Source organism: Alosa sapidissima, chromosome 6 (assembly GCF_018492685.1).
Source record: "Alosa sapidissima isolate fAloSap1 chromosome 6, fAloSap1.pri, whole genome shotgun sequence".
NCBI classification, from domain to species: Eukaryota; Metazoa; Chordata; class Actinopteri; order Clupeiformes; family Clupeidae; genus Alosa; species Alosa sapidissima.
Genome location: NC_055962.1, coordinates 29,259,106 through 29,274,283, shown reverse-complemented (window position 1 = coordinate 29,274,283; position 15,178 = coordinate 29,259,106). Strand labels below are relative to the sequence as shown.

The following is a 15,178-nucleotide window of genomic DNA, read 5'->3' as shown; positions in this document are numbered from 1 at the left end:
CAGTGTGAGAGAAATAGAGAGATGAGGAGAAAAAGAGAAAGAGGGTGTGAGAGAAGTAGAGAGAGAATTATGTATTTCTAATGGCTTCATTTCATAAGAATATGGTACCCAACATTTCCACTGAGAGTTAAGTAAGAAATGAGGGACTATGTCCACTGTGTCATGACCACTTGAGTCCAAAAAAAGAATCGCAGTATCACACCATGTAGATTTTCACAAGTGTAGAGAAACATTTTTAATGAATGACACAAAGATATATTAGCATCTACAGCATTTTACATCATTCAGTATACAACACACTTTAATATCACTTGCACGCATACAAATAATCTGTTCTTGGTTTGCACTGGTTACATTGAATCATTTCAGTAGATGCATCTAAGCAAGTTCCATAATCACTGCTTCTGTGGTCTAGTCTCTGGTGAAATGGTTGCAATATACCATGATCAGTTGAGATTTAACTTCACTGAAGTTGGAATAGTGGATATGGATAAAAGACAGAACCAAGTCAATTTTGCTTTTACTGCACTGAAACAGGTCTCCATACTGTACATAACCTGTAATAAACTAAAACATTCTGATTTAACATATTCAATTTAAGTCAAATGTTTAAGGGGATATGAACTAAAATGTCTATTTTAACCATTGATCATACTGAACATATTTAAACCAAGACACACTCAAAATCCATGACACTGGTGCATTATTATAATTACTTGAAAAATATGATATGAGTTGTGTACCACTTCTACATTCTCCTCAGCATGATGATCTGCAGTGCAAATGCTCAATGTCTGCTATACAACAGAAGCTGGGTCAGCAAGTTGCATTATTTGACGCCAAGGATGCAAACAGCAACTATACAAGCATTTGATGATTAAAACATTCCACTGAGGACATTTTGCAGTGACCCTTGTTTCAGCTGAAGGAGTTGCACAGTCATAAAACAGCTGTGGTGAAATTAGCTGCACAAAACAAACTGCTGTGTGGTTGCCTTTTTCTTCATGTAGACCACATCTGAACGTCAACCTGAAACTTACTATTAAAAGCCCCAAGCGTTGGTGTTTTGTTTTGTGGGGGCATGAAGACAATCTAGTCGTTAATCACAAGCATTTCAAACAGCTGGAACCACAACAAACAGTCATATCTTTATTCATAGCACTCACTGCGCATACAGCTGATCTTCAAAAGGCCTTGCACACACACCACAGTGGAACAATCCAAGGAAACCCAGGCAGAAATGACCAGAAAAAACAAACAAAGAATCAGCTACATAATACCTGAACATCCTCTGACACCCACTCACCTTGGATTTGAGAATCCTGCCACCATATTTGAACTCCTCTGCATCCCTCACAGCCGTTAGAAAGCAGGCGAGGCCATCTAGTGGGCTAAATTGTGTATGGCACTGTACAGGTGGCTAAGAGTGTGTTTCAGACCCACAGAAACCGCAGGAGAGGCACCTCTGTTCATTCAGTTTGTGGTGTCCTGGTGGAAGAGCAACTCAAGGCGCCGAACCCTGCTGACCTCAATCTGGACACGTCATAGCGAGCCAGTGTGGAGACTAATGTTCATACCAGTGTAAATGTTTGTCCATAAAGAAAAATATAACAGGCCTTGATTGCATGAGGAGGCAATGTCATTTCCCGCTTTGTTTTTAACACCAGCAGGCTTTTTGTGAGTCTCCATGGCCATCGCCTATGCCTTCTTCTTCCTCCAGGGCGGCGATGTTGAGCTCGTCAGTCACAGATGCTCTCAGTACGTCCAGGTCTTTCCAGTTAGCCTGAAGGACCTGCTCGGCCAGCCGTGTGAAAGACTGAAGCAACAGTCATGAGGATTAACAACACTGCTCAGTTAAAATGAACAATAAACACATTTCTCTGTAGCTGAGTGTTGTTTATCATTGGTTATTACATGGAAGGTCCACTGCTAAATCTTGAACAGTATGTTGTATGGTGGTGTCTTCCTTTAAATTGTGGCACACATCTTGGCCAGGGCTACACGAACACAGTCAAGACAGCGGTCCTGCCCTACGCACCACAGCTAAACAAAAGCATTACTCGTCTTTTCATTTATTTTAATATGCTGCAATGGTTCCCGTACACTTAACATTAAAGTAACATCTAGAAATCCCCCTTTTCAATTTTCAATATGCTTGGTAGCCGTTAGCACTAAAGGGGTAATATGGTGCAATACCAGGCGTTCCGTGCGCTTCAGCAATGTCAGAGGATCTATTTTCCTCATTTTAAATCAGCATGGCATCAAAAGTTAAGACCAAACTGATTTTCTGTGATAAAAAAAACAACAAATATTCCTATGATTGTTAACAAGATTCTTTCCGGTGCATTACAGAGAATATTGGAGAGGTCAATGGGTTTATAAATGAGTCATGCTATTTAATTTTCCAGCTTTGTCCTTTATAACAGGTGCTTCTAATACAGAGGTGACAGAGTGTGGTAGAACACCATAAAAACAGTGAAGCACATGGCAATCAGAGGACAGAGACATTCAAATGTTTAACTGTAATACAATCCATACATCAGGCCTTGATGTCATGTAGCGTTAAAACAGCATCATATAATTCATCAGACCTGGTGATACCATGCTTTCAGGGGAATCAATATTGTCTACTACAAAAACTTTACTATTACACAGATAAATAATTAATAGTAATGCTCACAACATATCGCAGCCTTTTCTCAGCTAATTTACAATTATTCATAACTCTGACTTCTTTCGAGAAATTATAATCATTGCTATTCTGCAACTTCAAACAACGACCCGTCTCCTATTTGTATGCCTCTCTAGTTGTAGAGTGTTTCTCAGCCACCACAAAATCATTACAAACCTGGTTTAATATTATGCACAATGTCCACAATGTACGGGGGCAGCCGTGGCCTACTGGTTAGCGCTTCGGACTTGTAATCGAACCCCGACCAGTAGGAACGGCTGCACTGCTCTCCGAGCGCCGCTGTAGTAGGCAGCTCACTGCGTCGGGATTAATGTGTGCTTCACCTCACTGTGTGTTCACTGTGTGCTGAGTGTGTTTCACTAATTCACCAATTGGGTTAAATGCAGAGACCAAATTTCCCTCACAGGATCAATAGAGTATATATACTTATACTTATGTTTATAGAATGGCATTAAGAAAGCTTACTTCTATTGATATATAGCACTGATATAACAGTGTCTGTATCTCATCTTTCTACAGACAGGACATCTACAATCACGAGAATGCATTAAGTAAACTCAATGAATAGATTCAAACAAATTACTATACCTCCTTGATGTTGTGGTTGGTGAAGGCACTTGTCTCGTAGAAGTCCATTCCATAAGCTTTGGCAAGCTGTAGAAGAAATTCAGTTCCCTTTACTAAAGTGCTTTTCAGTTTTATTAATGAATGTACAGTATGTCTATTACTGTGGTTTAGTTACTATGGTTTTAGAAAATATGCCATCTTTCAAAATTATAATGTAAAGCTGATTGAGTTGCCTTGCGTACCAAATGTGCTATACAAATAAATCTGTCATATATAATACATACATACATAATCATACTAATGAATGAATGTATATTATTGTATTAATGACATGAAACAGCCGAAACTCACCTTGGTACCCTGCTCTGTAGCCACCTGTCTCTTATGCTCCTCGTCCGATTTGTTCCCTATGAGAATCTTCTGCACTTTGTCAGGAGCGTACTAAAGAGGAGAGAACACATGAACACAGGAGCGTACTAAAGAGGAGAGAACACATGAACACATGGACACAGGAGCATACTACGGAGGAGAGAACACAGGAGCGTACTAAGGAGGACAGAACACATGAACACAGGAGCATACTAAAGAGGAGAGAACACATGAACACATGAACACAGGAGTGTACTAAGGAGGAGGGAACACATGAACACAGGAGCATACTAAGGAGGAGGGAACACATGAACACAGGAGTGTACTAAGGAGGAGGGAACACATGAACACAGGAGTGTACTAAGGAGGACAGAACACATGCACACAGGAGCGTACTAAGGAGGAGGGAACACATGAACACAGGAGTGTACTAAGGAGGACAGAACACATGAACACAGGAGCGTACTAAGGAGGAGGGAACACATGAACACAGGAGTGTACTAAGGAGGAGGGAACACATGCACACAGGAGCATACTAAGGAGGAGAGAACACAGGAGCGTACTAAGGAGGAGAGAACACAGGAGTGTACTAAGGTGGAGAGAACACAGGAGCGTACTAAGGAGGAGAGAACACAGGAGTGTACTAAGGTGGAGAGAACACACACAGTGGGGCCTCACTCGAGTGAACCAGTCATACAGGAAACCAAGCAGGCAACAGTCAGGAGCAATAGGTGAGATGGACAGACCCAGAAGAAGATCAGGTCAGACAGGAGGGGTGGGCAGGTATGCTTTGTATTTGTACTTTCCGAACTTTAAAGCAACATAATGTAGCTAGTTTACCTTAAAGTAAAGGCTTCAAACGCATGCTGATGGCACTCTGACTAACAATATGGGAAATGGAGACTGTGCACACAGAACGCCTGGTATTGTAAAGTAGTTGTTACGGGAGAAGGACCCTTCTCGTCAGTTATGAACAAATTAGGGCACAATGTGGTAGTATGTGGTTAAATGACAAAAAGGGGAATTCCTACATTGTCTTACTTTAAACATGGGATACTGAACATCATGATTTACGTATACTGATAACGTCAGAGCTACTAAAAACTGAACTGAGGTAAGTGACAAGCTCATTCCCAGATACCAGCTGACACAGAGCCCTAGGCCCCATGTGTGCCAGTGTAGGCCCAGTGCTGGCTGCCGCGTGACCCCGCGGCCTTACCTCATCCACATCACTGGCCCACTTCATAATGTGCTGGAAGGACCGCTCGCTCGTGATGTCGTACACCAGGAAGATTCCCTGATGAGAGTAAGGAAGACGAGCGCATAATCGATACCGTTGTATGACTTCCTGACTCTTCCAATCGATCTTTAAATTGTGATACATGAACACATCCTAAAAATCACAGACCTAGAATATCACACCTAGTGCAACATTTCTATGGTCTCAACACATAGAATACGTGGAACAAACACGCAGTAGGCTAATAGGGCAATTCCATGCAAAACTGTCACGTCCATAACACTAACACAATGCCATGGTATGGTATGATGAGAATGATAATTACTTGAATTTTGAGCATTTGAACTTTTCACATAATCATTCACATCATACAAATACCATGGCGTTTAGTTGGCATTATGGACGTGACAGTTTTGCGTGGAATTGCCCAATAATAATAAAGTCCTCTGCTAATAATGAAAGGATAACATAGCAGCACGAGGGTTTGCTGCAGTGTTGCTTTGCCCTCACCTGCGCGCGTCTGTAGTACTGTTTGGTTATAGTCTGGTATCTCTCCTGGCCCGCCGTGTCCCTGCAGGAGGCAAACACACCATGCTCACAAGGTACGGTTCTAAGAGGGCACTTTTCAGTGGCAGATGTAAATGCATCAAATATTCATTTCATGCATCCACTCACCATATCTGTATCCTTACTTTAATTCCATCTATCATTAAGGTCTTCATTTTGAAATCGACACCTGCAACACAAGACAAATGTGCTGTAATGTAGATAGCAAATCATATGGGTGTCTCTTCGACATACATATAAGTGAGGGAGGAATACCGGACATACAGAAAATAATAATAATAATAATAATAATAATAATAACAATAATAATAACTTAATGTAAACACAGTGAAAAAAAATAATAATCAGCACACAAAAACACACAAAAACAAGAAAATTAAAACATAGTGATAGTAGAAGGGACATTAAAGTCCATAAGCTATCTTGAAAAAGTGGGTTTTAAGAGCCGTTTTGTATTGTGAAATGGAGTCGAGAGCGCGAATGTGTGAGGGGAGCCTTTGCCCCCATTGTGGTGAGCCTGATGTTTGGTACTGACAATAATCCAGCTAGATGAACGTATAAGTCTGTAGGAGTTCTGTGACATACTGTATGGAGGGCAGAGGTCATGAAGGGCTTTGAATGTCATCAACAATCTGCCAGACATATGCAAACGTAAACTCTGGTGGGGGTATATACCAACAGCTGATATGCACTGATTAGGCAACTCTATACACAGATCTGCTACCGCTTGGGTGCGTCTAGATTTCTAGGCTACAGCTCTGCAAACATACAATCCAAAATTTCCAAAATTAGCACACAGAGTACTAACACAGCCTTTTAAAGTTAGATAAGTGCAGAGTCATTTAGGCTGATCACGGTGCTGTAGTTTCCTTAGAGAGGCTGTATTGATCACTGACGAGAGGGGAGACTAGAATGCTGACAGCTGAAGAGGTATGGTTCCCTCTTCAAAACAACCACAGCCTCAGACTGCTTAAATGGCTTGTGCAATGCAATCAGATGTCCACCCAGCCTTTATCATTTAAATGTGCTCTTAAATAATAGAACAATGTCTCTAGTCAGATGTCATAACAAACTCTAGAAAAGTTAGAAAGAAAGATGGAACTAGCATTTATACTCAGTAAAGTGCACAGTTTGGACACTTTCTAGAGAAACTAGCTGTTCTATGTAGACATGATGACAATATAGAATTCAGAGGTACATTCAAAAACATACTTCCCTCACTCTCACTCTCTTAATCGTATTCTCTCTCTCACTCTATTTCTCTCTCTCTCTCTCCTACATGTTCTATCTATCTGTAGAGAACACCACTAAGGCAGCCGGAGCAAGCGTTTCATTTTCATTAGAAAGCATTCAGACAGTAACACAGGGCTGGGCTATCATTATCGTCAGTAGCTGTGTGGGCCCAAGGCAGTCAGTGGGTAAGGAAGATAAAAGTGAACAGTCGTCCTCCTCCCAGCTTTAATGACACTGGGGAGAGCCGAGGAGGAAGCGAGGCAATTTCTGCAATAACTTGGGGGATTCGTGTGAAAAAACAGCTAATGTGGTGTTTGGCCAGAGACAACTATCCTCAGAAGGGTGCCTACTAATTAATGAGCTCCATAAAACATAAACAAACCACCGTCCTCTGGCAGGACTCAGGATACTGATGGTTGTACATTTATAGGAAATAGAATAGAGTAGAATCTTTATTGTCCACTCATATGGATTTTCATATTTGGCCCGACTGACTCCTGGTAGCTACACACAAGTCTTCACAATAAATAACAACAACCACACAGACACTTCCTTCAACGGATGACTCTAGTCTCTGGTAGATATGCTAAACTGATCTTTCCCCTTTGGACTGGACAATCCTCCCGCTGGCCATGCAAAGTGTCCCAAGTCCCATACTGACACTGGATGACTGAGTCTGGAAGAAGCTGCACTGACTTTTATGCTGGACAATGCTTAAACCAAGTCCAAACATACAGTGTACTATAAATTAACCTTTATAACTATGAACTCCAAATTATTACAGACATATGGTACCAGTTTAACTTATTTAGCTAAATGACACAAATTCCTCTGGGCAGAAGTTTTCACTGAACTAATCGAATAAGATCAGGAAGACTACAAGCTTAAGCAAATATGGCAGTTCTAAATACCGCATGCAACTCTGACATTTGTAATTAGCATGTAACAGAAACAAGTCTGTTTTCAGATAATGGCAACTCCCCAAGCTATGGGCAACTGGAGATTTTGTTTTTTTAAGAGAATGGATCTGTGGCAACAGCTTGCTCTATTAGCATTTTGGTCTCTTGACAACTGGCTTAATACAACTGCTATCACATGCATGGCTTAATACAACTGCTATCAAACCATAGCAGACTGACAGGGCTTTAGAAATATCAAGCTAGTGCAAGTACAAGGGCACGCTCACATTTTAGCCCTGCATAGAAGACTAACCAAACAAGCTGTGACGATAACAACCTTGTAAGGTACGTTTTCAGTCCTTATAAACTGCAAGAGTGCCATTTCTTTACAACACAGCCTGAGTCAATCTCTTTCACAAGATCTCATTTAGAAGACTCCTGACAACAGGGTAATTTGATTATGCATCTCAGCTCTACGTATCTCTGCTTGTTAATTAAAGGTGCAGTCACTGATTCTAGCAAAAAAAATGGTTGATTGATGTTTAAACCAAAAAACAACAACAACAGCAAAACAAAACAATGAAATGGACCTTTCCCTTCAGTGGTCATAATGTGAACTGAGGTTTTTTTGGTGCTCACATATAGACAGGTAGAATACAGTAGATATGTAAAGAATTTAACAAAAAGGTGTACTGGATTACAGTTTGCCTTTACTTTGCCTTTAAAATGGGTATTGGATGGCTTCTAAGCCTTTTAAAGGAGAATTCCGGTGTGATATTGACCTAAAGTGTATTGAAACATGATACCGAGTGTGAACGTATGTCTCATAGCCCATCTCGGCTTGTCCCCTGCACTCCAAAATCTGGCGCTAGTTAGCCAATGCTACCAACAGCTTTTTCAATGGTAGTGCTTCGGCATCGGGCTAGCCATGCAAATAAATCACTGTTTTACACCATTTACGAGGCTCAATGTATCTCCACACTTCATTGGTAGACTTCCGAGGGCCCTGACATTTAAAACGAGACATTGAGAACTTTGAAAAAGCACTGGTAGTTTACTTACAAGACGATTTATACAGTATCTTCACGAAGTTTAGTGTTTGCAGCCATCTTGAATTTAGTCACAATAAGTCGAGCGACGAGTAAGAATGAACAGGTATGTTAAGGGATCAGATTCCAAAAATAATTCAGTGGAAATGCATGGATTCCAGTTTCTTCCAGTAGCAGCAACTGGAATCCATGCATTTCCACAAAATTATTTTTGGAATCTGATCTGAGACATATGTTCACACTCGGTATCATGTTTCAACACACTTTAGGTCAATATCACACCGGAATTCTCCTTTAACTGTTCCTTACACATGAAATGAACATGGCATGAAACAGAGGATGCTGTTCCTTCCTCATGAAAAACACATCATGGATGTGACAGAGGATGACGTCTTTACACCTCAGTTCTCTGGCCTAATTAGACAGAAGGGCGCTACTGAATATACATGATTTGATACTGAAGTGTCACAATTTTGTAGGTCCTCACTAGAAAAGGACAATGCAAGCTATAGAGCCTAAATAGGCTTAGGCATGGGGAGACTATTTTGGGATGATAGTTGGTGCGAGTCCTGCACTACACCACCAAATGTAACAGCCGGGCCTTCCGTTGTGTTGTCATATGAGAGAAGTCCACTGACACGGACATGCACAGACTGGTGAACCGTACAGGAAACCCTATTTCTTGTGAGAGATAAGCAGCGTGCCAGACAGAGAGCCTCTGGAGAATGCTGCAACAGAGATGAAATATGATTCAAGCGGGTGGGGAAGGCTGGGCATAGGATTACACTGTTTACACTGGGACTTAGAGCTCGGGATCTGTCAGAATGGGGGTTTAAATAGGGGTGTGAATGAGGGAGTGGTAATCCACATCACTAACAAATATATATATTGAAATTGATTTGTAAACATGTGACTCATCACACAGCTGGAAATGATCAAATGAAATATAGCCTATTAACAATATATATATATATAGATAGATAGATACTTTATTGATCCCCAAGGGGAAATTCAAAGGTCTCAGTAGCAGACATCACACACAACATGCACTTACAGCAGAAATGGTAAATATAAGTATAAGTATAAACAACCAAACTCCACTGTACAATAGAGACAGTAGAATGTTTCAATTTGTCATTTCAAGCTGTGTGATGAATCACATGTTAAAAAAAACAATTAAGGCTAGTTTGAGAATGGAGATCAGTGCTGAAATGTGCAGATACTGAAGAAATATGTGAGCAGTGCCACTGGGCACGCAAACACATGGCTTTTGCTTTGAAACTATATTATTTTTAAAAAATTCTAATCACAGATATAGTAGTTTGTCAGCAAAAAACAATAAAATTGCCTCTGTCTGAGTCTAGAGATCTCCAAAGTACTGTCTTCTTAATTTATTGATTATCTGGATTATGTGCATTGTTTTTCAGGGACTGTGTAAACTGCCTAAAACAGAGAAATAAGAGACATGGTGTTATTTTGCCTTCAGAATATTTTATGTATAGTGTATGTATAGAGTCTTATTGAATGTTTGGTCAAGAACATAATAAAATCTGAAAAGTAGATTATAGGAAAGGAAATAACCTTGTCTTTCAATTGTTTGGGGGACTCCATTTGCAGTATGGCAGTCTTTTTAAATAAACAGACTATAACATAATTCTATCCTCTTAAGTATTCAAGTTGTTCATACATGTTTTCTGATTTTAAAAACAGTAGACTGCCATGTTGATGATAATAATATAGGCTATAGTAACAGGCTAGGCTATAGGATAATAACAACAGGCCTATTCAATATATTATTGCAGGAGCTTTGACATGCAGTCCACGATTATATGAGGTAAAGACATTAGTAAAGCAATTGTAGAATGAAACGAATGACTAATGAAAACATAATTTAGTAGGCTACAGACTTTGAAATGAGAATTTTGGCATAGTCTCATCGTGTCATCGAAAGCATCCAATACTGCTCTCATCAGCCTATGCATACACCTGCAGTTCTATCGAAACAAGACCATAGTATTCAAGCAAAGACGCAATATCTTACACACTCACACATCGTTGAAACCAGTTGTTGGCTATACAGTAACCCGCATTGACAAGGCCTCAAGATATTTTTACTATAACGGAAGGGAGTAAATTATAGGCGCGCCGACTGTATGCATTTGGGGGCGTAGAGTAGGTCGGTTGGAGTCTTTAGGAAAACTGTAAATCAAAAGAACTTAATAATGCAATAGGCTACATGCGATCTTACCTATTGTGGAAATATGTGAAGGGTGAAATTCATTGTCCGTGAATCTGCATAATAAACAGGTTTTTCCGACTCCGGAGTCTCCAAGAAGCAAGAGTCTGAACAGAACATCATATTGCTTAGCCATGATTTCATGCACGGACGTTTAGCTAACTCAGCGATGAATTTCTATGTGCTGTTGCATATACACATTCCATGTCGGCTGCATGCAGCGCACGCTTATTATCTTCTCGTTCCTTCCAAGAAGCTGTCAATCTGGTAGCATGACTAGACCCACACAGCAGTAGACTCCTAGGCGGATCCGCCTTCAAGTCGGCAAACCCGCGTGACTGTCGCATTCGTTTTGGTGCCGCACAGAGGATCAGCTCCGCCTTCAGGCGGCCCCGTAAATTCTACTGTCAAACAGCGGATCCTGAGTGGACCCATGTCGGATCCGCGGGCGCGGACGCGCCTATACTGTAACGGTTGAACATGACTGTACACCAAGAGCCAAGAAGAGTCATACTAGTGGATATTTTCTTTGCTGGGACACGGTTGCGCTGAACCCTCTCGAGTAAGTGATATTTATTAATATATTGCGACATTCACAATAGCTAAACATTGGCCTTTGTGGTTTTATAATCATCATGTTTATTGATTGTAATGACGTTGTTTGATATTAGGACTAACGTTAACGTTAGTGCAACCAGAGACGTTTGTCATTTTGTGCAACAGTTTGTGCAAAGTTAACGTTATTGTTAGCTGTGATGCTCATATGAGTCTGTAGCCTATCTGATTTAAAATGGGATAGCAATTTCGGCAGAATATGTTATGGTAGTGTGATTTAAAAAACACACATTGTTATTTAACATTAGTCTGGTCTTGTCTGTTTTAATGTGTCGCTGTTGTCCATATAGTGCTACTATGCTAGCGGCATATAGCTGCTAGCTAGCATGCTGCTAGGCGCAATTGCATAAGTTATTGCTAATGTCTATTAGTGCTATACATATATTGAAATCACGTTTGCGATGCAAACCTTGATTAAGGTGATACTGGCACTGGTATTTCAGTCAATGAAGTCAGTGAAGCACTCGTCTGCTATGATAGCTACCTACAACTTCAGCATGTTGACTCACTGATAATGGTTTAGCCCTAGCCTCTAGCTAGCTGTGCATTAACGTTTGCATTTTGCCAAGTTTGGAATCATAACATTACGTAACTTTAGTTTCTATCTGCCATCTTTGTAATGAAAGCCTCGGCATTTTAATCACTGTTTAAGTCGGTTCAGACAACTATTGGCATCTGTTTGTGATTTATTATGCTAACGTAACTTAACTGTATGGAACGTGGTCCCCATCTTCTATTTTGTTTGTTCTGCAGCGTCAACTTTTATCGGCTGGATTCTAGCATCTAACGTTACGATTGCCTCTGTTGGGTTTGCTTGATCAAGTAAGATACTTTCTGGGTTGTTAAAATGTAATGTGAACACATTCCCGTAGCATTCCAAAATAGACCAGAGATGCTTGTACTATATGTATATTTGGAAATTTTGGGATTGCAATAACCATAATGATATCGTTATGTAACAGCCATCGTTTCGGGGACTCTGATGACAGTGAAGAGCCAGAAAATGGTGACTTTGCATCTCTGAGGTACCTTCCAACTCGCCTGGTATATCAGTTGAAGCCTCAAGCCCAAGCCTATTGCACTGGCAAAGTAAGTAATACTCTCTTAACATTGAAATAACTAAATCATAATATTAATATTAGAGATATGGTTAACATTCTTAGTGCTAGACATTCCCCTCTCTTTGTATCTATTCCTCCAGCTCCACCATGTCGCCGAGTGCCAGGCAGCCGAGTCACTACCCCTCAACCTGGAGAAAACTGTTAAGGTAAAGACTGATCTCTGAAATAATATTGAATACAGTGGCCCCATCTATATTAACACAGCAGTAGTCACTCCATTTCAGATCAACAGATTGCATCTGCATTACCATCTCAGATTTTCTGCATACTTTATCCATTACTTTCAAAATCTCAGCCAAATATTTTGTCAGTTAAAACATCTGCATTCATGCAATATTGCCTGAAAAGTTCATTCATTATTATCAGATTGTATTGAAACACATTGATTTCAATGTCAATCCATTCATGGAGTTGATATAGATAGTGCATACCAAAATATTGAAACATACAAATTCATGTCCAGCATGACCAGAGATTTGATTTTGTTTGCCATTGTTTGGCCCTGTAGCTCTCAGCCTACCATGGTTAACAGATCACAACCATTTATCTCCCTTAGCACCTCACCATGGGGCAGGACCGCAACACTCTTCACCACCTCAACTCCCTGCACCTGCATTTAACATACGGAGAGTTACTCAAGGTAGGGACTGATCTCTGAAATATTAGTGAATAGAAAGGCCCCATGTGTATTATCAGTCATGGTTAACAGATAACTACCATTTAATACAATTTTTTTCCCCCTCTCGCACACCACCCACCTCACTATGGGCCAGGAACGGCAGTCCCTCCTCAACTCCCTCCACCCCCACACCAGCCCTCAACGTGCAGCGAACAGAGGAGCTTTGTAAGTCATGTTTCTTTTTTAATTTAATCTCCTTAATACCTATCTCATATATTGTATTGTGTAGGCATACTTGGCTTTGGATGCTACATACCATAAACATAAACATATCTGTCTGTTTGATTACAGGTGCTGTGAGGAAAAACATGGTGACACGGTCTGCCACGGACACTGAGGTCACCAAACACGCAATCAGGTGTTTCAACCGGCGGTGGATCGGGCAACGAGGAGATGTGTTCCGCCTCCATCCACACAAATGGAGTAATAGGAGAAATAAGCATTAAACAATCTTTTTATTGAACTTCTTGTCATTCACCAGTTATTCATTTTCTGATATTTTAGCTGTGCATAGCGCAGTATTTCATTGAAGTTGTAGCCTATTAGATAAAATATTTCATGTCTGCACTGACCTAGGCCTATAAAGCACTAAATTAGGTTTTGACCACAAAATGAATGTAAAGTAGCCTGGGCAATGTAGGCTACTTGACAAAAACAGAATAGCTTATAACCTGTAACTTTCCATAAATGTCCATTTTATATTTCCATTGAGTAGTGATCACGTTTGTACAGTAAATTGATGTCTTGACTTAAACCTTTTCTGTTAGGTTTATTGACAGTATTGTTAAGTTAAAAATACGAGGCAATGCAGATTAATCGTAGGCCTATATTGCTGTAGTAGCCTAGTGATAGTTTTACTTTTATCCTATAGTTGCCTAGTTTTATCCTACAGCAAGAACAGAAGGAATTTTGAAAATGAGATAAACGGGTCCAAAACGGACCCGGGCCAGATGAGCCTTTGAGTCCGTTGCGGGTCCGCGGCGGATGTATGTATCAATTTGCGGATCCCAAACGGACCCGCCGCGGAGGTAAGGTTTTAATCGCGGATGCGGAGTGGATGCAGTGCGGAGCCACGGCGGGTCCGCGATTCGCCTTCGTAGCGGATCCGTTCCTGAGAGCATCTGGACTCCGATACGGGTCCGTTTCGCGGGTCCGTTCCGGAAGGCGTCATACCTCCGCGGCGGATCCGCCGCGGAGTCCTTTTGCTGTGTGGGGAGGGCCATAAACGATCGGTGATGTAGGAGGGATTCCAATAACTCTGCCTGTAGTGGGTGCGGCGGCTAAGATGCGCTCAGCATCATCTGTTTCACTTGACAACACCGTCAAAATGGGTGGAGGGAGGAGGGCTGGAGCACAAGCAGACAAAAAGCTTCCACTCGGACACCCCCCGCCCACCATTTTTACAGAGTTGAATTGTGGAAATTATAGCCCATTGATATTCATTCGTTACTGGCAAAAAAGGCTACAAAACGAGATCCGGTGAGATGGGCACAAATAGCCAATACAAATTTGACCAAAAGAGGCAACATTTCAGGCGGACTTTGTTTTCTTTCAACTTTTAAGATCAACATTATCTTGTTTGGACTAGGGTAGGCCTACCTGAGATGTGTGCTGCTGTCTGAATTGCAGCCTCGTGACAAAATGTCGATTTATGACTGCTAAATTGCTGAAAGCCCAAAATGGAACATAATATGCTATCATCAAGCCTATCGATATTCCTATGACATTATTCTTATGGCAAGTTATTTCAATATATTTGGAAACATGTGAGATAGACTGAGCTGTTACAGTGAGATACAGGATATGCAAAATGAAACAAATATATTTCTGTTAACGCGTGGAAGAGACAGATGACGGTCAAAATCCTTTTACAGCCACTGGTTGTGAGTGATTTGAGTCTCTTCACTTGCC

General features: G+C 40.9%; 1 protein-coding gene across 3 annotated transcripts; it reads right to left on the bottom strand.

The window, feature by feature from the left end:
* Positions 1-206: 206 nt before the first annotated feature.
* rab15 (RAB15, member RAS oncogene family) lies at positions 207-15,093 on the bottom strand. Of its 3 annotated transcripts, XM_042094650.1 has the most exons (8): positions 14,867-15,093; positions 10,865-10,959; positions 5,544-5,604; positions 5,379-5,439; positions 4,848-4,925; positions 3,611-3,700; positions 3,281-3,346; positions 207-1,816 (listed from the first exon to the last, which is right to left on the bottom strand). In XM_042094650.1, exons 3-8 carry the CDS (start codon positions 5,588-5,590, stop codon positions 1,658-1,660), a joined length of 501 nt encoding a protein of 166 aa, XP_041950584.1. In that variant the 5' UTR covers positions 5,591-5,604; positions 10,865-10,959; positions 14,867-15,093; the 3' UTR covers positions 207-1,657. The 3 variants fall into 3 exon arrangements, with proteins under 3 accessions (XP_041950584.1, XP_041950585.1, XP_041950583.1); XM_042094651.1 differs by lacking the exon at positions 10,865-10,959; XM_042094649.1 differs by lacking the exon at positions 14,867-15,093 and having other exon boundaries at positions 10,865-11,127.
* Positions 15,094-15,178: the final 85 nt, after the last annotated feature.